Raw genomic sequence first — 23,052 nt, forward strand, 5'->3', positions numbered from 1 at the left:
CGTTGTCACCCCCTTGCCCGTGGGCTGACTCTCCCCAAAGCGCCCAGGAAGCCCCGGAGGGGTTCAGCTGGCAGCGCGGGAGGCGGGGGCGGCTGACACCCCCACCCGGGCCCCGCTTGTCCTCACACCTTGCAGTGGCACTGGCCCGTGAGGGGGTCGCACACGCTGGGCATGGAGCCCGCTTCGTGGCAGTCGCAGGGACGGCAGCTGGGGTAGCCGTGGAAGCCGGGGGCACAGGTGTCACAGCGGCGTCCGGCCACGTTGGGTCTGCACCTGCCGAGGGGTTCAGAGGCTGGCTGAGCCTCCCCCCACCCCACCTCTCCTGCTGAACTGAGACCGCAGCAGCCCCAGGGGGCGGCGACCCCCCAAGGCGAACCCCTCCCCGCCCGGAGCCGGAGGGAGTGTGCTCCGTGGCAACGCCACCCGGACCCGAGACCAGCCGGGGCACGGGACAGCCCTCCCGCCCTGCTCACTTGCACTGGCCACTGTCCACGTCACAGGTGGGGTCCGTGAGCTCCTGGACACCGGGCCCCGAGCAGTTACACTCCTCACAGCCCACCAGGGGGTGGCAGCCGAAGGTCTGGGGCTGGCACACGACGCAGTCGGGCGGGACGGTGCGTGGCGGGCACACACAGTGGCCCGTGAGCTCGTCGCACAGACGGCCTCGGCACTCACAGGCTGTGGGGAGCGCACGCGTGGTGAGCCCCCGCCCCGCCGGCCCGTGTCACCCAGCTCCGGGCCCCACGCCTCAGGCAGATCCCGACGTGGGGGGCCAGTTGCCCGGAACTGCCGCCCGGTCCCCGGAACCCGACAGAGGGCAGGGCCCAGGCCACAAGCTGCCCGAGGCTCCAGAACGTCCTCCTGCCCCTGTAGCCACGTGTCCCTCCGCCGGGAAGCCCCTTTGGGTTAGAGCCCACCCCTGGCCGGCGCTCCGGGCTGCAGTACTCACGCCTGCAGCTGGGGAAGCCCCAGTAGCCGGTGGCACAGCGGGAGCAGTCCCGGCCGATGACGTGGGCTCGGCAGGGACACTGGCCCCCAAAGGGCTCGCACGTGGGGCCCGTGGCGCCCATCTCGTGGCAGCCGCAAGGCCGAGCCCCGTTGTTATAGTAGAGAGACAGGGAAGAGGCAGCCTCGCGACAGAACTGGGACGAGCTGGAGGGGCTGTGGCGAGAAGCTGGTGGTGAGGCCCAGAGCCCTCGCCCGCCCCTCCCTACCCGATGCCTCCCCCCTGCTCTGGCTCCCGGCCCCACCCAGCCCTGCCCCCGAGCCTGGCCCTGCCCCCACACCGAGCCCCTGCCCCCAAGCCCCTGGTCCTCCCAGCCCCTCCCCTGTCCCCCAAGCCCCCACCCTCCCCCTGAGCCTCCCACCCTGCCCCCAGAGCCCCAGCACTGCCCCCGAGCCCCCAGCCCTAACCCCAGGCCCCGCCTTGCCCCCCAGCCCCGTCTTCCGAGGCCCCGGCCCTGCTCCCCGAGCAGCCCCGCTCTGCCCCCCAACCCCAGTCCCCCACCCTGACCCTCCCAAGCCCAGCCCTGGCCCCCAGCCCGGCCCACCTGATGTGGTACCCATGGGTGGCACACTGGCTGATGAAGTCATAGGATTTGTCCAGGGGCTCCTCTCGGAGATAGCTGGAGCTGTAGGCCTCCTCGGGGACCACCAGCACATACTCCTGGGGATCGGGGCTCCGTCACCTTCCCGCGGACCCGGAGAGCACCCGGGCTGGGGAAGGGTACCAGTGCCTGCCAGCGGGTCACCGGGGGTCTCTGTGACTGGCCAGCGGCCCGCAGGGCAACTGAGGTGGTAGCGGCAGCGTCACAGGCCAGCCCTGGGCCCCAGCAAGGCTGGCAGGGGCGGGAGGAGGTCGGCTTCCGTGGCCTGATGGAGCCCTGGGGGCCGTGGGAGGCCCGCCAAGGGGAAGCGCCCGGCCCCCCATGCCCCTCCTGTCCAGGCCTCCATCTCCAGGAAGGCCGCCCCGACCAGCAGGGCCCCAGGGGCTGGCGGACGCATCTCGGCTCTGAAGATCCTCGCCCTGCACCGTAGCCTCACACTATGGCCTGGATGCCGGGGGCTGCTGCTCCCTGGCACCTGGCGTGGGGCTGGGCCAAGGCAGACGGAGGACGCACCCCGGCTGAGAGGCCAGTGGCCCCCGAACAGGTTCAGGACGTCTGCACCCAGAGATGCTAGCCCCACCCGGCCTGCGACACGGCAGCCTTGGACTCACCAACCAGAGCCACCGGCCCTCGGGCACACGCAGGGTCACGGTGAGCTCGCTGTCGGTCACGTCCAGCACCGTCTGGCCTTCGCAGACCACCAGGGTGCGGCAGCCGTAGCCGTGTGGGCAGAAGCTGGCGTTGGCATGGCCTGGAGGGGAAGGAAAGGCAGGTCCGTGTGCCCTCCACACCCCACGGACCAGCTCTGGCCCACGGCCTCATCCCAGGGGCGCTCCTGGAGTCACCAGAGAGGAAGAGACGCCCACGGGACGGGGCCATGCCCGCCGAGGACGGTGCATCTGTGTCACGACGCGCACACGTGACCCGCCTGAGGCCACGCAGAGGCCTGCTAGGTGCAGCTCCCTGAGCTCGGCCCAGCGAAAACAACACACGTACGTGAGAACACAAGGACCATCAACGTCACATGACAGGGTGAGCCGCGGCTCACATAAGGGAATCGAGTGGGAGCTGGGACGGGGCCGGGAGGCTGGGGCTGCCGTCCGCACTGGGCCCCGGGCACCCCACTTGGGAACTGGCCTCTAGGACGGATCCGTCCACGTCTCGTGACGACCACACCGTGGGGCTGAGGACACCACAGCAGGCCCTCAGCTGGGGCCCGCCTGCACCGCGCCCCACGGCCACTCACCCTGCCAGACTCGGCCGCCGCTGACGAGGACCTCCACGGGGAAGGTGGGGTGGTCCGGCTGGTAGCCGTGCAGCAGGAAGGCGTAGCGACCCAGGGCCGGCACGTGCGTGGTGAGGACCACAGTGCCCTGCGGGGGACGCTCCGGTCAGCAGGCGCAGGGCTGGGCCCACGGCCAGGGTGGAGCGCACGCGGCGGCCCTCCTGGCCAGGCCCTCACCTGGGGGTGGCGCAGCAGAGTGGGTTCTGCCTCGGGGTCCGCGGCCGTGGGGGGCCGAGGCTGGGGCCCCTCCGGGGGCGCGCCAGGCGTCAGGTCCTGCGAGTGGGTCAGCGGGAGGCCGGGTGGCAGCGGCAGCACCTGGCAGTCCCTGAGGATGATGGGCCGGGGCGGCTTCGGGAAGCGAGACAGCAGGCAGGAGGCCCTGGGGACGAGCGAAGAGGTGAGTCCTGCGAGCCGCACCCCCGCCGCACCCCCCCCCAGCCCCCCCAGCCCCCCACCTGCTGGGACTGAAGGTGCCGTGAGCGCTGACACAGTGGACCCGGGGCTGCACGAACTCCACGCTGAACGTCTCCACAGGCACCAGGGTGACGCTGTGCTGCGGACGGAGGACGGGGCGTGACGAGGACACACACGGGGCCGCCCAGCCTCTACGTCCCACGGCGGCCCGTCTGTGCCCCAAGTCCCTGCCCCCTGCCCCCCGGCCCCGCCGGCTGCACGAGCCCCAGCCCTGCTCCGCGGTCTCCAGGCCAGGAGCACCACTCGGCTCTCCTCGCGGGCTCCAGCCTGTCGCCCCCTGCGGTGATTCGGCTGCACGTGGGCCACGGGCCTCCCCCTCAGCTTCAGTGACAGGGACCCTGTGCAGACGAGCACTCAGCTGAGCGGCCCTCGGGCCCGTGCTGCCCAGCACCACGCAGGTCTGGGTGCGGCAAACAGCCAAACGTGAGGCCTGGAAGCCGTCTGCACGTGCCCCACAGCAGAGGCCTGGACGCCGTGTGGCCACGGTGACACCGGGGACCCATCTCTGACCCGTGTCCACTGTGGTTTGGGTTACGCACCCCAGGACAGGCGGATGAGGTGGCTGTCAGAGCCGGGGGGCGGCCACCAGGGCTGCGGGGTGTCTGGGGCAGGGCCTGCGGCTTCCCGGCCTGGGTGCTGGGTGCTGGGTGCTGGGGCACATGCCGGGCATGCCCAGGACGTGGCTCTGTGGACACCTTGCAATGACCTGGCTCCCCGCCATGGGGCTGAAGGGAGCGTGGACTGCACGTGCCCCGCCGCCAGCAGGCTGGGCCGAAGGGACGTGGTCCGTGCCCTTGAGCACCGCGGGCCGAGCCAGCGCGGCGGGCGGCCACGGGGTCCTCCACTCTGCAAGTCTCTCGTCAACACTTGACGCACTTACTAGAACATGTGCACGACTGATACGTTTTCTAAAGACCAGGACCAAGGAAACACGGTAAGAGTGCAACGCTCCGACGGCTCCTGTGTCCAGCTGACACCCACTCGGTTCTGGGCGTCAGAGCGACGGTTAACACCACGCGGGGCTTCGTGGTCGCAGACGGGTGTGCAGAGGCCCGCGTCACCGTGACTCAGTCCTCAGAGCACCGAGGAGGTGTCTCCCTTCCAGCTCCAACCCATCACAGGCCCCCCGCCCCGTGTGGCCGCAGGAATGCTCTCTAAACAAGTATATATTTGTGGCCACGGGAAAAAAATACCCAAATCCTGAATATTCCAGAAGAAACGTGACTGGGTGCCCACGGTCGGTGGTGCTGGTGATGGCCCCTGGGCTCAGCACTCCCCTACTTTGATGCTGCTTAGTGTCTTCTGAAAGGCCTGAAGCCACAGGGGGGGCCTGGGGCCCGTGCAGGGGAGGGGTCAGGGCCTTACCAGGAAGAAGCGGGCCTGCTCGGCCGTGAGCCGGACGCTGGCCTCCGTGTCCAGGTGGAAGACCGCCAGGTGGTGCTGGGCGTCCAGGGCTGTGGCCCGGCACAGGGCGCTGCGGGAGGGGCAGCGGCAGTCAGCAGGGGGTCGGGGGGGGCCTGGGGCCCAAGCCTTCCCACACGGCTCCCCCAGACCTGAATCCTCTCCCCTCCCTGCGCACCTGTAAGGGCAGGGGTGGAAAGTGAGTGCTCCCTGCTGGGGGGCCCGCTGGGGCGTGTGCACGGCTGCGCCCACCTCCTGGGGGGCGTCCTCATTGGCATACTCCACCACCAGGGCGTAGCGGCCTGGCTGTGGCACTGCCAGCTGGAGCTGGACGTCCACCTGGGGGGACAAAGTGATCAGAGGCCCCACCCCAGGCCCCACATGGGGAACGAGCCTCCGCATCCTCCCTGGACACTGCTGCACACAGCCCTTCCCACCCTCTGCTCCCACAGCCTCCGCTCTCTGACCCCAGAGTCTGTGCACCTGTTGTCCTCGCTGCCTGGGGCAGCCCGCCAGGACACCCCATGGCCACCTGGCCTTCCAGCCTCTGCTCTCTCCCACCCTCCCCTGCCTCCCCAAGGCCCACTGGCCTCAGCACTGGTGAGGGCCTGCTGCCCAGAGCCCAGCCTGGGTCTCAGAGGTAACAAATACCTGCTGCCTCCTCATGATAAGCCAGAGGTGGGGGTCACTGATACCCCGCCTACAGTTGGCCCCAAAGGTGTCCTGATGCCCCAGGTCAAACTTGTGTCCTGTCACTGCACCACAGACCAGACCGCCCCCTCCCCCAGACAAGGGCACGCCCTCCCCAGGTCCTGACCACCCCCCACTCCTCCATGGGGTCCCAGGGACACGCACGTCACTGCCCAGGCAGGCGGCCAGTGGTGGATGTGAGGGGCTGAGTTGCTCCGTGGGGCAAGGCCGGGGTAGGCTGTTGTCGTGACGACACAAGGCCTCGGGTCCCGCCGCTGAGGGGAAGCCATCCAGGGGCAGGTGGGTGTAGAGGAGGCAGCTGGGGGGACACGACGGCAGTCAGCAGGGGTGGGCGGCCTGAGCACAGGGAGGCCCGGCCCCCCACCCCGCCAGGCGAGCCCTCACTTGTTCCCGGAGCGCTGGGCGGCAGGCCGGAACGTGCAGGCGTCGGCCACACGCAGCTGCAGGAGGGCTGCCTCGTAGTACGTGCTGGGCAGCAGCACCACGTAGTCCTGGCGGGCAGGGCGAGAGGTGGGTACTCCAGCCCCCTCCCTGGGCCCCGTTCCAGCCCGCTCAGCCCCCGCCTCACCAGGAGAACCCCTTCAGCCTCCACGACCAGAGCCCAGGTGCCAGGGTTCAGCACGAAGGGCTCCCCGAAGCCCCTCTGGGGCACGGTGACAAAGGCAGGCTCCGTGCTGGGCGGGAAGGTGACGAGCTGGCTCTGCTCTGTGCCTGGGGATGTGGACGGGGAGACCCCTAGACTCAGCCCATGGGCCACGCCAGGCTGCAGCGCCCCCAGGGCCAGGGCACAGGCTGGCTCCCACCCCCGCTGGGGCCCCAGGTGGGGCGGAGGGAGGGGGGCAAAGGGGAAGGGGGCAAAGGGGAAGGAGTGGGCCAGGAGCAGCTGGGGCAGGGCTGGGGCAGGGCTGGGGCAGGCCGGGCAGTGGGGGAGCTGGGAGCCCCCCAGGTACTCACAGTTGGTACACGTGGCAAACTTGCCCTCCTCTTGCACCGACACTCGCCCACTCACACTCACGGGCCCCCGGTTGACGTAGCGGAAGACCAGCCGGAAGAGGTCAGGGGAGGTCACGTTCAGCTTTGCCACGATCCTGGGCTGGGGGGGGCATGGAGAATCGGGGTGGCCGGTGCCCTGGCCCCAAGGGCCCCTCTCCTCCCCACCAACCAGGGGGAACCCGCAGCCCCCGTCGGGGAGGCGCGGCCCCTCGCCCACCTGGATGGGCGTCATCTGGGCGTAGCCCCTCCAGCTGAAGCTCTCGAACTCCAGGGGGTTGAAGCCGAAGCGCACGGTGTGGCCCTGGGGCGTGGTCGCCTCCTCCAGCTCCAGACGCATGTCGTGCAGGTCAGGCAGGTAGTGGTCTCGCGCCGGCCTGGCCACGGCAGGGAGGTCAGAGGCAGGCCTCGGGGTCCGCTGCCTCACCAGCCCCCTGCCCCCCGGGGCCGCGCAGGGGGTCACCCACTCGCTGCAGGTGAGGCCCTGGGTGTTGGGGCGGCACCGGCAGGCGCCGGTCCTCGGGTCGCAGCCCTGGCCCAGCGCACCGCCAACGTCGCACCGGCAGCCTGCAGCGGGAGGGAGCAAGGTCAGGGCTGCCTGGGCCCCGCCCGGCCGCCAGCTGTGGAGGCCACGGGCGCCGAGAACCCAGCTCACACTGACCCCCGGGGGTGGCCCGCAGCTTGGACAGTAACGGGGCACCGGGACCAGCTAGGGAGGTGTGTCAGGGGTGCAGCACTGCAGACCCCTGTCCCTCCCTGCCTCCTGGCCGGAGCAACCAGGAGCAGCCCCACGTGTCCCTCCCTTGCCCCCCCCCAACGTGGGCTGAGGGCCGAGGGGGCGCTCACTGCGGCAGCCGAAGTAGTCAGCCCGGTCCAGCCGGAAGAAGCCGTCCTGGCAGGCCGCGCAGGTCTGGCCGCACACGTGAGGCTTGCAAGAGCACTGGCCGTCGCCCTGTGGCCGAGGGGCAAGGTGAGACCCAGCCGTGGGGGGGTCTGGACGTGCCTGCCCCACAGCCCCTGGGCCCCTGGGCCCTGGGCAGCTCGGCCCTCAGACTCACCGGCTGGCACTCGGTAAGTCCGCCCAGCGTGCCCCGAGGATCACAGTCGCAGCCTGGCGGAGAGGAGAGCGGGCCTGGACTCCAAGGGGCCAGCCCTCACCGCCCTGCGCGGCCCTCCCCCAGCGTCTGCCCAGCCCCCGCACACCCTGAACCCACAGACTCACGGGTGCAGCCCTCGGGGTTCTCGGGACTCAGCCCCCAGAACCCGGGTTTACAACGATCGCAGCTCGGCCCCTCCACGTGGGCCCGGCACGTACAGGGCACCTGCGCCTGGGAGGAGGTGAGACGGAGGGTTCGGGCGGGCCCTGCCTTCTTACCCACAACCCGCAGCCCCCCAGCCCCAACCCGGCCCCATCTCTGGCCTGTCCCCGCATCAGGGACAGAGGACCAGCCAGGGGACAAACGGGCCCCGAGGATGCCGAAGCGACGGAGCACGTGATCACAGTGACGGTCTCCCCGGCAGCGATGGGCTGGCCCCACCAAAGGCGGCCTGGGACCTACCTCGGGAAGGCGGTGGCCAGCCGGGGCCAGGCCAGCAGGGTGGCAGGAGCCAGCTGTGGAGAGACCCGGCCCATCGTCACCTGTCGGTCACTGACTCCGAGGGTGCCTGGGACCCGAGGCTGCGTGGGAGCCGCACCCATGCCTCCCACCCGGGTGAGCAGGCGTGAAAACATGTGCGTGCCTGCTGGCTCTGGTCCCACAAGGGCCCACGCCCCCCACGGCCACAGACAGCGGTTAGAACACGCCCCAGGGCCGCCGGCACGGACACGCGTGTGAATGCGTGCTGTGCACGGGCGGCTCTGTGAGGGCACGCTTGCACAAAGCACGGACCACAGGCAGCCCAACCCGCCCGCCCCGGATCACGTGAGAGCACGCATGCGCACACGGTACGTGGGCAGTCGTGGGCACGAGGGCGACAGCGCAGGGAGGCCACACGCGGCACGTGCCACACACCCTGCACTAGGCTCACCTTCGCAGTAGGGGAAGTTGTAGGCGCCAGGCACACACATGTCACATCGCAGCCCCGTCACACTGGGCCGGCAGCTGCACTGCCCGCTGCGGGGGTCACAGGATGCGTGCAGGGACCCCTCGGCGGAGCAGTTGCAGGCTAGGTGAGGAAGGCAGGATGTGGGCATGCGGGAGGGACGTGCCCGCCCTCCGCACCCTGCATCCCCTGCAGCCACACTCACGGGTGCAGTCGGGGAAGCCGTGGAAACCGGGGCTGCACTCCTGGCAGGCGGCGCCCGTGTAGCCAGCACGGCAGTGGCACGTCCCGCCTGCCCCGCACAGCTGATCCAGGGCACCCCGTGGGTCGCAGGTGCAGGCTGCAGGTGACACGGGGTCAGGCCCTGGGCATTCGTGGGTGGTCCTCCGGCTCCACCCGGGCCCCACCCCAGACCTCCGCTCACCGCGACAGTCGGGGTAGCCGTGGTGGCCCGGGCGGCAGCGGTCACAGTGAGGGCCGTCGAACTCCGGCCGGCAGGGGCAGCGGCCAGCCTCGTCACAGCCCTCGGGCAGGGTCCCCGCAGGGCTGCAGCCACACACTGGGGAGCGAAGCAGCACGCGGAGGCCCCCTGAGCCAGGCAGGCCGTGCCCCGAGCCCCCCACCCACCCACGCCCGCGGGGGAGGCCCCACTCACGCTGGCAGAGAGGGAAGTGGAAGTAGCCCGGCGCACAGCGGTCGCACGCGGCGCCCTCGAAGCCCTCCCGGCAGGTGCACCGGCCCGAGTCCCGGTCACAGTCCCCGTCCGCCACTCCGGGGCTGGAACACTGGCACGCTGCAGGGAGGGAACGTGGTGTCAGTCGGGGAGGGGACGGGCCCCCAGGGTCCACGCGAGGGCAGTCGGGGCCACACTCACGCTGGCAGCCGGGGCCGTAGAAGCCCGGGGCGCAGAGCTCGCAGTGGACGCCCTGGAAGCCGGGTTTGCACACGCAGCGTCCCAGCCGCGGGTCCTGGCGGCAGGCGTTGCCCTGGGTCCCGGCGGCGCTGCAGTCACAGTCTGGGGGGAAAGGGAGGGGAGGGGGCCTCAGGGGCCTGCAGACCCCAGGCCTCCGCAGGACACTGCCCGCCTCAAACTCGTCTCCTCACACTGCTGTGCTGCACTCACACAACTAAACGACCAAAATGGCCAGAAGGCAGAGCCGAAGCCTCTGGAAAAGCGCCTGCAATGAATCAGGGCGCTCGGAGGACATGCAATTAGTTGTTTATAATGTAGCTACGAAGTCAACTGCAGGCGTCGATACAACCAGACAAGATGTAAAAACAAAACCATAACGAGGCAAAAAAGCGGTCATCTTTATAAATAATTGTGCGGTTAGAAAAGAGGAGAAAAATACGTGCTGAACGCCTTAACTGATGCACAAAAAGAGCTCATGGATGCTGTTATTTATAGAAAATGATGGTTTGATGTTTGTCACAAACGTAAGGGCGACCCCAGGCCCGACCAGCAGAGAGAAACAGAACTCGCAAACCCTCCGGGAAGGAAGCACAAATCACCAAACCCCGGAACACGTCCTGTTGCCCAGCAGAACGCGGGTGGCAAACACCTGCGCAGGAGGATCAATGACACAGAAAGAGCAGGAGCAAGCCCTGCCTGACGGCCACGGCCCTGCCCGCGCCCCGGCTACTCTCACGAGGCAGAACCAGAGGCCTCCGTTTGGCTCTTGAAGGAAAATCAACTCACGTCCTCTTGAAAAGATGCTCCCTGAACCACGGACCCAGACGGGCCACGGAGAGCTTCGTGAAGGGACAGCACGGCGCAGAGACGGTGAGCAGAGCGTGGAGACCCCAGAACATTCCGGAGAACCCAAAGCCACAAGCATTGGTGGGACAACAGGGAGCCGCTGCAGGGAAGGGGGCCTGGCCCGCCGGAGCTGCAGGAAGCCCCATGCACTCAGAGCAGGACCACGGGGTCACCAGGTGCATAGGGCCAAACTGCTCAGCTGGAAGGTTCTGGCAAAACCATTGCCCTGGACAGAAAGGCTGAAGATACTGGCCTCAGAGGCTGATGAGGACAGAGAAGAGACAGTGTGGATTTAAAGGGCATATTGAAAGAAAATTAAAAAATAAAAAAAAAAAATAAAGGGCATATTGAACACGTGTGGATGTATACGGGGACCTGCGCCCCGCACAGCACATGTGGCCCCTTTGTATGGCCGTGGAACATTCTCGAAGGGGTCACGTTCTAAGTGAGAAGCGAAGAAAATCTCCAATTCCAAACACAAAGAGCAGAAACTGCAGGCTAGCGGATCTGACCGCGATGCAGAGCCATCAGACAGGGCGGGAAAGGACGAGGGACCGTCCTCTGGGCAGGGCGGGCTGCAAGGAAAGGGGAGACCGAAGTGCTCCACAGCCTGGGCCGCAGCCGTCGGGGGGGCCCAGCCACACAGCAACCCGGGCCCGGCCTGGACGCCGCTGCTCGCGCCCTGGGCCAGGTGACGGCCAGCACCCCCCCACCGCGTGCGAGGCCACCCCCTCCGTCACGACAGCCACGCCGTCTGCAGACACCTTCCTGGTTGACAAGCCACACTTTGCACCGTTTTGTCAACAACGAAGACAGAGTGGAGCTACTGGGCCCGGGAAGCCGGGAAAGCGGTGAGGAAACGGCGGGAAGCAGAAAGAGACAAGCGCGCGTGACCTCACTGACGTGGGGAACCCAGCGCTGACACGAAACACCGAGCTCACGGAAAGAGAACCCGCTGGTGGCCGCGGGGCCGGCGGTGGAGACCCGGGGGCACAGACGTGCAGGCGTGAGACGCGTAGTTCGCGTGGCCGTGACCGGGCGAGGCGCCTGGACGCAACCACAGCCCAGGGCGGGTCTGGAAGTTGCTAAGAGGCCTTCAAAGTTCTCATCACAGGGAAAAGTGAGTCTGTAACTGTGTGGTGACAAGGGTTAACCGGCTGCCGTGGTGACCGCTCTGCAGCGTGCCCGATCCTCAAGTCACGACGCCGCGCACCCGGAGCTAGCACGATGCCGAGTACCTAGCACCCCTCGACTCCTTAAGAAAGAAGCAGATGGATCTAAAGGTTTTAGTTCAACATTTTCTTTTCTTTCTTTTTTTTTTTTTTTAAGTTCAACATTTTCTATGTTAAGAAGTAAAATCTCTCCCCCAAAGGAAAAAGAGAAAAACCCCAGTAGCTCTCATAGATGGGATACTCTTAAGCCGTATTTTGAAAACCCCGATAAACCCGTCAACCTTCCGACAGGTCTGATAAAGGGAGGAAACGAAAGAAAGAAACGAAAACAGATGATAAGAGAAACGTACAGCTCACGATGGAATGCTGCGCGTGACTTTACACCCATACGTTTCGAATCCAAAGGACACAATCTGCTAGGAAATAAAAATGACTGAAACGGACTGAGCCGAGCTAGGGAACGAACAGACACAACAAGCATGGAAGGGACGAGAACCGTAACCCAAGATCTCCACTGAACACGTGTCAGGGCCAGACGCCCTTCTAAGCTCTATCAAACTTTTAAGAAACGGGTGATTCAGAGACACCCGGGGGGCTCGGGGGTTGAGCGCCTGCCTTGGGCTCAGGGCGTGACCCCGGGGTCCCAGGATCGAATCCCACGTCAGGCTCCCCGCATGGAGCCTGCGTCTCCCTCTGCCTGTGTCTCTGCCTCCCTCTCTGTATCTCTCATGAATAAATAAAATCTTTAAAAAAGAAAAGAAAAAAGAAACGGGTGATTCCTGTGATTTTTAAACCACTGTGGAGTGTGACCAAGTACGGGTCATTTTCCAAGTATTTTCAAGGTGAATCACAAAACCAAAACAAGACGGCACGCACCCAAGAACCCCACCGAGAGGGCTTTCAACCGGGCTCCGTCACCAACGCAGACACACGGGTGCAGTTAGCGTAGAAGTCCCGGTACGATCAGCGCGGCCGTGGGCCGTTCTGGGCGCCGACCCTGGGCCGCGGGGGGGACGGGGCCCCTCGGCACTGAGGCCCGGCATCAGCACACCACAGTCCCGGGCTCCTCTGGCTGCTTTGTTATGTTTTTTTAGATTTATTTTATTTATTTATTTATGATAGACATAGAGAGAGAGAGAGAGAGAGAGGCAGAGACATAGGAGGAGGGAGAAGCAGGCTCCATGCAGGGAGCCCGACGTGGGACTCATCCCGGGTCTCCAGGATCGCGCCCTGGGCCAAAGGCAGGCGTGAAACCGCTGAGCCACCCAGGGATCCCCTCCTCTGGCTGCTTTGTAAATAAAGTTTTATCGAAACATGGCCAGGCCCGTGCACGTCCACGCAGTCGATGCCACTCGGCAGCTACAGCGCGACGGCAGAGCTCGAGAGCCAAGGCAGGACGCCTGGTCCTCAGCGTGGGAAGCAAGCAAGCGCCATCTGGCCCTTTCTGGAACAAGCCTGCCCACCCCCATCGATGCCACCGATGAAAAGCCGATGATTACAGGCAGAGAAGAGACCGTCGAAGGCCGGCAGGCGGGAGACTGAGTTCGGGGCGCGCCACCTCCGTACGACTGAGTCAGGGGCAAGCACGCCCTCAACAGAACCACACAAGAGGGTTAAAACACCGGCACGGAAGAGAAGAGCCCTGAAGACATGGGGCCGGGAGAGGCGGGCGCGGACAGACGCGTGGGCGAACACCCCGACAACCGGGTCCCCGGGAAAACAGCCGAAAGGTCAAGAGACACTTGAAAGAAGATCCAACCTTACAGATGCGTCAAAGAAACGCTCAAGATGCCAAACGTCAAATGCCGTCTAACCAGGACACCGCCAGCTGTCGAACGCACGGTTACGCCCTTAGGAAGGGACACCGCCTGCCCCTCGGACTGACACAACGTCCCCTGAAACACGAGCCCGGTTCCAGAAACACGGGGCGGGGGTGAGGGGGTGAGCATCCTGCCAGCTCAGCCAACAGTCCGTGGGAGGTGCCCACGGCGAGGACATCTGCGCCTGCCGATGCCGCGGACGTCACTACGCTGCACGCTATTTCTCTCTTTTGAGAGATTTGGCAACTTACGGCCACAAATGTCCCCAAACACGCACATCTTGTGACTCAGAACCTTCTAGGAAATTGTTCTACAGAAATTATTGAGAATTTATGGAAAGTTTGAGCTGCAAGGATGTTTACTGTAGCGGTTTTTTTTTTAAGTTGGAAAGAACTTAAATTTCCAACAACTGGGGGTGACTGATGAGATACTGCATCTGTGCGATGACACGGACCATGAGGTGACGTGTTTACAGGACCGGGGCGGGCGGAAGCACAAAGCAGTGACCACGGCACCCACCCACCACGTTGGCCCAAAACCGTGTGCAGCACACGGAAGGTCCCAGCTGTGGGGAGAGCCATCGCTTGAAAGCGGCGCAACTCCGGGCACCTTTCTGTTCCGCTCTATGCTCACCCGTCCTCTCGGAGGGTTCCTAGCACCGATACGCGGGATTTGCAGAAAAACACTAGAACCGAAACTAGAGTAACCGCGACAAATCCTCCCTCTCTGCGGGGCCTTCGTGGGGCCCCCCCAGCCACTGCTCTCGTGGAGTCCAGGGCAGGACGGGGGCCTCGGGGACACTTACTCACGATCTGTCCGGCCGGCAGCACCTGCTCCCCGGTGTCGTTGGGGGAGAAGGAGGGCACCGCTGAGGGAGGAGACAGCACGCGTCAGCAGGCCCGAAGGCCCCCCCGGACTCACCCCCAGGTCCCCCCAGGCCGATGCCCTCACGGTAGCAGTGCGGGAAGCCAGTGAAGCCCTCGGCGCACGCATCACAACGCTCCCCCGTGAAGTTGGGGCGGCAGTAGCAGCGGCCGGTCAGGTCCTCGCACGTCCCGTCCGTGAAGTCCGACTCGCAGTTGCAGCCTGGGCAGGGGCCGGGGAGTCGTGAGACCCCGAGCCCAGGGCCCCAGGAAAGGGCAGGGGCATGAGAGCCAGGCGGGGCCTCCCAGAGCCGCGCGAGGGCCCCCGGGGCACGGGAAGCTGGAGCCTCGGGACACCCCATGGCCCCACCCGGGCCGACCCCACTCACGGCGGCAAGCGTGGGGAGAGTCGAGGGGGTGGTCCGGGGCCCGGTAGAAGCCGGGCAGGCAGCGTTCACAGTTGATGCCGGTGGTGTGATGCTGGGGGGCACAGGACGGGTGAGCGCGGGACGGCGGCCTGCACCTGGGGCCCTGCCCCGGCCCCCCAGCCCCCCAGCCCCCTCCCCACCTGGCAGTCGATGCACACGCCACCGCCCTGGTACACGTTGTCCTGGTTCTGGCTGGCGTTGCGCCGGTCCACCTCGGGGTCATAGAAGCAGTCGTGGGCGTGGCCGTGGCAGTTGCAGGCTGGAGAGAAGGGGGCAGATGTTCAGGGGCCCCCGGGACCCCGCCTCGCCAGGACCCGGGGCACGACTCACGAACCACAGGGACCCCGGGCGTGGCAACACCAGATGGCCAGAACGGGCCCGGGCGAGCCGCGTGCGGGCACTCACACTGGCACTCGTTGGCACTGTCGGTGGTGGCCGGCTTCCACGGCCGCTGGTTGAAGCCGGGGCAGCAGCGGTCACAGGAGCCCCCACACGTGTTGTGCTGACAGGCACACTGAAGCCTGTGGGGACAACGGGACGGGAGGGGCTCCGCTGTGGACCCAGAGGGGCACCATGGGCCACGCACGGCCTCCCCAGGGCTGGGGGATGGGACGGGACACATGCCGGCGGGCAGGGCAGGGCTGGGGCAGGGGCCCTGGGTGGTCAGCCTGCAGCCCCGGGTCCCCGAGCTGGAGCGGATCCCTCCTCGCCCCGGCTCCCTGGGCCAGCTCCAAGGGCCGGCTCACGTAGCAGCACGAGCTCAGCCAGACGCCCCCGGGCGTCCAGGGCGCCTCCTTAGGGGCCAGGGGCCAGGGGCCAGGAACTGCTTCCCCTTGCAGTGGGGCGGACGCCAGTCGGAGGGCCCGGATCCTGCCTGCCGTCCTGGAGAGCGGCTGCGGCCGGCTTGGGGTCGGGGGCCAGCGGGCCGCAGCTGAGGACCGAGGCTGCAGCCACCTACCGCTGGGAGCCCCCACCCGCCACACGCCTCCACAAGCACCCGGGGCCAGCACCCAGCTATGGCGCTGGGCGTGCCCTGAGCCGGGCCCCGAAGCCAGCCCATGGAGACCCAGGCCCCAGAGCACATGGCTCGAGCCCTGTCCCCCCCCCAGGGTCTGCGGGGCCTTGGGAGTCCACGCTGCTGCCCTGCAAGCGGTGCCTTGAAGGCCCCCAGGGCAGAGGAGGCAGGGGCGGCGGCCCCGGGAGCAGGCCCATCTTCACCCCAGCTCAGCCTGTGCCACTGGGTCGCCGCGTCTGGCTCTGCCGTCCACGTAGTCAGGGCACAAGAAATACCCCGAGCGGGGCCAGGCTGCGGGACCCTACAGTGGGCAGCAGAGGCCCCCGCGAGTGACCGTCCCCAGCCAGGCCACAGACGAGGGGCGGCTAAGGTGGTGGGGCCACGGGCGGCCAGGCCCGCCAACACGATGGTCAGCAGGACCCAACCCCAGGAGCTTGGGAGCAAGCAGTAGAAACTGTAAAATAAGAATGTTTAAGGCGTCTAAAACCTCAAAAATGTGTTGCTCTAAAATACAGGGAGGTGTGGCCAAGGAACCAATGGGAACTTGGATAAACGAAGATAAAATCACTGGAATTAAAGGCAGCAGTCGGGCTACACTGAGCTGGAGGATCTGTGACCGGAGTGCTGGTCCCGAGGCAGCTCAGGAGATGGGGAGGGGGACGCAGGAGCAGCTCGGGGGGCACAGGAAACCGCAGGAAGGTCCCGTCCATGGAACGGGATTCCGGAAGAAAAGAGGTACAAGGGGGAGCCGACAGGCAGAGCTGATGGCCCGGAAAGGGCCTGAGTTCACGACACACACTCTCAGAGTCAAAGTCCTGAGCAACAGAAAACGCGTCCGCTCCCCGACGCCGCAGAGTAAACGTGCGGAGCACCAAGGGAAGCTCCTAGAACCCTCCAGAAGGGGCAGGCAAGCCAGTTAGGTCCTTGACTCCCCCGCCCAGGGTCCTGGCTTCGCCGGGACAGGAGAGGCAGCCGGCTGGGGCCCGGCCCAGGGCGGCCCTGAGCTGGGAAGGGGATGAGGACAGGCAGGGGGCGGGGCCTCACCGGAAGGGGTCTGCGGGGTCCTGGGCATCGCACACGTCCGCGTGGCCGTGGCACACACAGCGGCCGCCGATGCTGATGTCCTTGATGCTGTAATAGTACTGCACCCGCGGCCGGTGAGCGCCGCGCCCCCCCCAGCCCAGCCCGCCTCCCCGCGCCCACCGGCCGGTGGCTCACCCGGCGGGTGACGGTGGGGTCCCGCAGGGCCTTGCCCATGAGGTGGCCCAGCAGCGTGTTGGTGCGCAGGAAGCGCAGGCGGATGTTGGTGGCTTTGGTGAAGTCTCGCAGCAGCGGCGAGTAGGAGAAGTTCATGGCCCCAGGGCGCCCGTTCACCAGGGACACCACGATCTGCGTGGGCCAGAGGGTCGGGCGGAGGGTCAGGCCAGGGAGTGGCCGGCGCGGCACTAGCAGGCCCCGCCCCGCCCCCGTGCCGCCCCGGGGCCCACCTCGCCATTCTCCAGGGGCACGATCCGGGAGTACTCGGTGGAGCAGATGACGTGGTCGTCCCGCGTGATGCGCTCCAGCGTCTGTGGCCCGAACCGCTCCAAGCAGTCCCTCTTGGAGGCTGCGGGAACCGGGCGGAGGGTGAGGGTGCAGGGCCCCGGGAAGGCTCTCGAACATCGCCGCACCCCCATGGGCCGCCCCACCGACCCCACAGGGTTTTGTTGCAAAAAGAGTGAGGCTCCTGGCCGAAGGAGAGGCCACCCCCGGAGGGCATGGCGGGGTGCAGGCAGGAGCCCCAGAGCCCGGCAGGTCTGAACGTGGCCGCCCCACACGGACGGACCCTCCCGGCTTCGCCACACCCGCCCTCTCTGCCGAGAACGGGCGCCCCCACCCCCCGATGGCCCTCCTCATCCCCGACCTTGGGGGACCGTTTCCGACTCCCCTTTAGAGGGCTGCCCCACCCCCACCCTTGCCCATGCAGTTTTCGGGGACGTGTGACCCAGGCTCCCCATCACCGTGATAGGTCACGGAGGTCCCGCCGCCCACCCGGCTCCCTCTGCTGCCGCAGAAGCAGCCGGACCACAAAGCCGGCCTGGAGGGAGCCACGGGGCGGCCCCGGAGCCTCCTGCGCCACCAGCCCCTGGGCCCAGCTGTGCCCCACGTCACGACAGGCACCTGCCTCTAGGAACGCATGCGGGAGGCGGGCGTGCAGGGGGACCGGCCGGGCCGGCGGGGACCCTGAGAGCCTGGTGACGGCCGCCCACCCCAGGGACGCCCCTGGCCGGCCCCTGCCGCAGACTCACAGGCGAAGAACTGCCACGGCTGGTAGGTGCGGCCGAAGTCCGTGGACCGCTCCAGCACCCAGAGGTCCGGCCGAGGCGAGTTGGCGAACTTGATGAGCACGTAGGCCACGTGGAAGACCTGCGGGGCGGAGAGGGGTCGGCCGCGCTGGGCAGAGGGGCCGCCCGCCCCGTGGCTGGGCTCTCCTCGCCCTCTCGGCCATCCGTGGGCTTGGCCTCCTGGGGCCCGGCCGGCTCAGGGAGCAGCCCCCGCTCACTCAGACCCGGGGCTGCTGAGGCCCGCACCGGGGACCCCACCCCCCCGGGCCTGGGGGTGCCTCCCTCCACCCCTGCCCCAGAGGCGCAGGGGTCCCTCAGGCCGGCAGGCCTGGGATGGAAGGGGCAGCTGGGGGTAGCCTGTCCGGTGTCCACCGCAGGTGCCCCACTGCCCCTGAAGCTCTGGTGGCCGGCCCGGGCAGCGGCCAGACGCTGGCCCCAGCTCCCAGGGGAGCCTGGCCTCCGCACACAGCCGGCAGCTCCCAGGATGGGGTCCCCGCCCCAGCCGTACCCCGGTCACCCCCCTCATCGTCCTCGGGGCTGACTCAGGACCTGCCCCCTCTCCCCCTGACCGGCCCCCGGCCACCGAGGCCCCCTGCGGTAGACACACTGGGGAATGAGCCCCCTCAGAGCTGGGCCGGGGGGAGCCTGCCAGCCCAGGAGCTGGAGGCTGGAGCATCGCAGGCAGAGGGCACGTCGGGGTAGCCCCAGGCATGGGAGGGCGAAGCTGCGTCCTGTCCCTGGCCCCAGGGGGTGCTCATGGCTGCCTCTCACCTCCTCCTGCCCAGAGGTCAGCATCCCCGACACCCCTCTGACTTGTGCCCAGGGGGCTTGGTGAGGTCCCTCCTCAGTCGACCGTCCCCCGGCCCTGCAACCTAGCAGGCCTTAGCCTCGGCCCCCCAGCCCTATCGGGCAGTCTCCTCATGGAAGCCCCGACTATAGCCCATCCACACTGCATGCGCGGAGGGGTAATTAAGGGGCCCTTCCAAGAGGCGGCTGCCCCCCAGAGGCTGGAGCACCCTCCCAGGCGCCAGAACTGGGCTCTCACTGCCAAAGGTACCCCTCATCCAGCTCCCTGGGGATGTGGCACACGGCCAGGGGTTCTCCCATCAGCGCCCAGAGCCCCCAGCCCTGGGCCACAGATCCCAGGAGGGGCCCCAGGTCACTGGGAACAGTCCACCGTCTGGACGACGAGGCCGGCGGCTGGGAGGCCCACCCTCACACGGCCAGTCGTGCGTGTCTGCTGTGCCCTGCACGCACACTTCCGGGGGTGGCATCCCAGCACCCACCCCAGCCTCAGCCTCCGGACACGATGACCTCAGGGGAGGGACGGTGGTTTCCAGGCCCTGCAGCCCTGAGGGCCTGTGAGTGCTGCCCCCGCCCCCAGCCCTCTGCCCCGAAGCCAAGAGAACAAAGCAGGCAGGCCACCGTCCAGGCTGGGCCCGTTTGGGCTCCAAGGAAACCAGACAGGGAAGACAGCGGGGTTTGGGACACCCCCGGTCTGCACTGGGAGGGCTCTCAGAAGGAGTGGGAGGTCCCGGACATGGGCACACACAGCGGGCCGATGTGCCACCTCGGGGCCAGGGAGGGGCGCCCACACCCCCGCCCCGCTCCCAGGGGCACCCCCAGGTGGGCAGTGAAGTGTGCACCAGCCTCAAGGGTGACATCAGGCTCCAAGCCCCCACTGCACCCTCCGTGGGGCCCCACCGGCCCCAGGTACAGGTCCTCTCTGGCACCTGCTGCCCCAGACCAGCTGGGCCGATCCCAGAGCATTGGGGCCTCTTCAGGGCTGCCCGAGGCCCACAGTCAACCCCCAGCCCCCCTCAACCTGAGGCCTCTGTGGTCATCCCAGGAGAGAAGGCGAGAATGGGGTGCGGGGGAGGGAAGGTCCCGAGCCCCTGACACGCCCGTTCTGAGTCCTGCCCTTCCCAGAAGGCCTGGCGTCTGCAGAGACAGGCCCAATTCAAGCCAAGAGCCGCCTCTGGGGGAGCCTGGGGGGGCACAAGCTTATTCACCCACAGCCAGGCTCTGAGGTCATCATCTATGTAGCCCTGCCCATCGGGGGAGGGGCTTCAGGGCCTGGGGTTATGGACCCTACACCCAGCCTGGCACCCTGGCCACCCCTCAGGCACTACCGGGAGCCCCGGGGACCGCAAGGGGCCCATATGCCAGGACGGGTGTTTAGGGGCGCACAGCAGGGCAGGGCCTGGGCGTGTGCGAGACGCCCACAGGCTGCTGGGGGGGGGGCGCAGTGGTTAGGCCCCCGCCAAAGCCCCGAGGAAATGAAAGGTTCCCGCCAAGCCCCCGGGGACCCGCCCCCGCCTTTCCCCGAGCGAGGCCACCGGGCTGCCCCTCCGCTGGCCAGCGCTGTCCCTCCCCGGGTCGGCGGCTGGTCGCATTTTTCCCAGCTGAGAGCACTTGCACAAATATTGATTTGAACGCACTGATAGGGCAGCACCAGGGCGGCAGGGAAACGTCCGCCCCCGTGCACAGCACCCTGGGACGCTTGGAGGGAAGGCCCTGCGTCCACCTGTCTGCCACCCAGGCACCGGTCTGTCACAGAGGGGCCCGACACGGCCACCCCCACGCACCCGGCGGTCCCCCGTGTCCCGCGGTCCCGGCTGCCAGGACCGCACGGCCGCCCTGGACGTGACCTGGGGCGCGGAGCGGCCCCCGGCCTCCTGGACTCGGCCCTCCCCCACCGGCCCGCCTGCTCAGCTCCGCTGCCAACTGGGGCTGACCTTTCCCGCTGCTACAAAGTTCTGTGCAGCAGGAAAAAAATGTCTTTTAAAGCAAAAGCCAAACAAAAGCCTCTCGAGTTATTTTTAAAAATCTGGCTATTTTGGGGGCCGGCACGTCTCCAGCACAGCAGCCGGACCTGCCTCTCGGCCACCGCACCCCCGGCCCCCACACCCAGCCTGGCCACGGAGGGTCAGGCCTCCCCGGGAGGGGGACAGGCCCCGGAGACCGCTGCCTGATGGGGGCTGGGGCCAGGGCAGGAGGCCCAGAGGGCGGGGGGCTGGTTCCCAGGCATCAAGGGGGCTGTGTGGTCCTGGGCAGTCACTTCCCCTCCTGGGACAGAGGCAGAAGGAAGACAAACAGCAGAGGTGTGTGGCTCAGGGACAGTGCCTCTCAAGGTGGTGGGATGGCTCCAAGGGCCCCCAGCAGGCGGACACCACCTACCCCGGGGGGGAGGGCAGCCACCCAGCAGGGGTGCCGCAGAGGCCCCGAAGCCACCCCGCACAGTGTGCAGGGCCAGGGCCGGGTTCTGGACGAGGGGAGAGCCCACGAAGAAGACTGGTGCCACGGGCCCCGTGGGGGTCTCTGACGCCCCCAGGGATGGGAAGGGGGCAGGGGGGGCAGCTGGTCAGCAACCTCGTGGCCTCAGGCGCCCATATCACCAAGGGCGGGGCCGTGATGGGCACACCCCGCCCTGGCCCACCTCGGGGCTGGGGAGACCCGGGCCGGCCCTCGTGCCCCGGTCCCGGGGGAGGAGGGAGCCCGCCCCCTCCGCCGGGCTGGGCGGTGTGAATCACCGGGCAGTCTGTGACTCAGCCCTGGCCCCACAGGAAGCAGGGCCCGTGCCGATTCCCGGGCCGGGCCAGGGTCCCAGGCTGCGGCCGGGCGGAGGCAGGAAGCCCCTCCTAGACAGGCGTCCGGGCTTCCCCTTGGAGTGAGCCCCGGGGGCACCCAGACCTCCTGGGTTCCCCCCAGACTGTGGGACCACCCTCAGGGCCCCCGGCCCCATGTCTGCCCACCTCCCAGCACAGACCCCATCTGGAAACCCGGGCAGTGACGAAGACAAATCGGCCGGCGGGGCCGGGGCAGGCGCGTGTCCTCCAGCCCCCCGCTGCCTAAACAAGCACAGCCGGCCGCACGCCGAGACGGGATGACGGGATCCGCACGACGGGATCGGGGCCCTGAGCACAGGCTCCTCGTGGACCGGCGCCAGGAGGGGCAGGGGGTGGGAAGCCACCGCGGGCAGGAAGGCACAACTGGGACATGCGGAGGATGCTCGGTGGCTTCAGGGCTCGCTCTGCTGGTCGGGGTGCCCGGCGCACGGGTGTGCACAGCAGGGTGGAGAGGTGGCGGGGACCATGGGGGGCCTCCGACAGGTGTGTAGGAGCCCACTGGGCAGAGTGGAAGACAAGTGTCCTGCACGGCTTAGCACCTCGCCAGCGCTGGGCCGGGGGCCATTCAGGGACACACACCCCCACCCCCCACCCTCCAAGGGCTGTCTCAGGCCTCCAGCATTGAAGGTTTCAGGCCCGGCCCCAGCCCCGAGCTCCCTGCCCTGTCCCCTCCTCCCTGCAGCCTGGCCCAGGTCAGACCAGATGGTCAATCCTGGGCCACAGGAAGTAGAGTTTATCCCAGGGGGAGCCCCCAAACCTAAACAATTTAGTCTCAGTGAGTGACCCTACGGGAGACCAACGCGTGGGGATTGAAACCCAGAAAACAGGAGGCTCTGGGGGCTGCTAGGGCCTGGCGGGGACACAGGAGGTGGCAGGGAGGTGTGCGTGCCCAGGGTGAGGAGAGACGCTGGGACGGCCGCGTGCAAGCGTCGCACAGAGGAGCCACGCAGGGCAGGGGACAAACGGCCCCCAGGCCTGGACACGGGTGGCCCCTCTGGCCCCTTGTCTTCTAAGCAAAGGGTCTTGCTCATTTTCATGAGAAGTGGGCCTGACCTGGGGACGTCTACCCCAGGGACGCCACCAGGACCCCCAGCGTCCTCCCCCAGGGAGCCCAGCTCAAGGGCCCACGTCCGGTCCAGCCCCCGCACCTGTCCTGGCTCCAGAGGCTGCGTAACCAGAGCCTGGCCAGCCTGGGCCAGACTTCCTGCCACTTCCCTTGAACAACCCCGCTGACGCTGCCAGGGTGGTGGCCACATGGCCGCGTGCCCAGCTGGGCCAGGACGCCAGGCCAGCGGCCGCAGCCTCCTAAGCCGGCAGGCCCGCAGGCACACCGGGACCCGGAGGCCTGCCCAGGGAGCCCCGAGCCGGCCGGCGTCCGAGGGCGAGCCGCCTAGACCCGGGGCGGGCAGGGCAGGGCTGCACGGGGATCCTAAGAGCCCGGCAGCCAGTGCGCTCTGGGGCCCTGGCCAAGGCATGTCGCCCACACGCAGGGGCTCTCGTCCCCGCGTCCACAGGAGGCACAGCTCACACG

The 23,052-nt window shown here is 67.7% G+C and overlaps 1 protein-coding gene across 1 annotated transcript in view; it reads right to left on the reverse strand.

Annotated features, from left to right (window-relative positions):
- The window catches only part of LAMA5 (laminin subunit alpha 5), a 46,259-nt gene that overhangs the window by 15,331 nt on the left and 7,876 nt on the right, over positions 1–23,052 (reverse strand). The window contains exons 3-36 of the mRNA XM_077874062.1: positions 17,857–17,974; positions 17,056–17,174; positions 16,787–16,957; positions 16,613–16,710; positions 14,959–15,074; positions 14,694–14,812; positions 14,515–14,605; positions 14,214–14,348; positions 14,068–14,130; positions 9,386–9,526; positions 9,167–9,304; positions 8,936–9,070; positions 8,717–8,851; positions 8,497–8,634; positions 8,028–8,080; positions 7,691–7,796; positions 7,527–7,579; positions 7,315–7,420; positions 6,936–7,035; positions 6,689–6,845; positions 6,433–6,571; positions 6,047–6,189; positions 5,863–5,969; positions 5,623–5,776; positions 4,946–5,106; positions 4,732–4,840; positions 3,348–3,445; positions 3,070–3,271; positions 2,854–2,980; positions 2,219–2,358; positions 1,551–1,666; positions 950–1,161; positions 474–678; positions 129–273 (exon numbers count right to left, since the gene is read on the reverse strand). Coding sequence (XP_077730188.1) covers positions 129–273; positions 474–678; positions 950–1,161; positions 1,551–1,666; positions 2,219–2,358; positions 2,854–2,980; positions 3,070–3,271; positions 3,348–3,445; positions 4,732–4,840; positions 4,946–5,106; positions 5,623–5,776; positions 5,863–5,969; positions 6,047–6,189; positions 6,433–6,571; positions 6,689–6,845; positions 6,936–7,035; positions 7,315–7,420; positions 7,527–7,579; positions 7,691–7,796; positions 8,028–8,080; positions 8,497–8,634; positions 8,717–8,851; positions 8,936–9,070; positions 9,167–9,304; positions 9,386–9,526; positions 14,068–14,130; positions 14,214–14,348; positions 14,515–14,605; positions 14,694–14,812; positions 14,959–15,074; positions 16,613–16,710; positions 16,787–16,957; positions 17,056–17,174; positions 17,857–17,974 — 4,350 coding nt within the window. The remainder of the gene's footprint in view (positions 1–128; positions 274–473; positions 679–949; positions 1,162–1,550; positions 1,667–2,218; positions 2,359–2,853; positions 2,981–3,069; positions 3,272–3,347; positions 3,446–4,731; positions 4,841–4,945; positions 5,107–5,622; positions 5,777–5,862; positions 5,970–6,046; positions 6,190–6,432; positions 6,572–6,688; positions 6,846–6,935; positions 7,036–7,314; positions 7,421–7,526; positions 7,580–7,690; positions 7,797–8,027; positions 8,081–8,496; positions 8,635–8,716; positions 8,852–8,935; positions 9,071–9,166; positions 9,305–9,385; positions 9,527–14,067; positions 14,131–14,213; positions 14,349–14,514; positions 14,606–14,693; positions 14,813–14,958; positions 15,075–16,612; positions 16,711–16,786; positions 16,958–17,055; positions 17,175–17,856; positions 17,975–23,052) is intronic.

Source organism: Canis aureus, chromosome 26 (genome assembly GCF_053574225.1).
Source record: "Canis aureus isolate CA01 chromosome 26, VMU_Caureus_v.1.0, whole genome shotgun sequence".
In the NCBI taxonomy this organism is placed as follows: domain Eukaryota; kingdom Metazoa; phylum Chordata; class Mammalia; order Carnivora; family Canidae; genus Canis; species Canis aureus.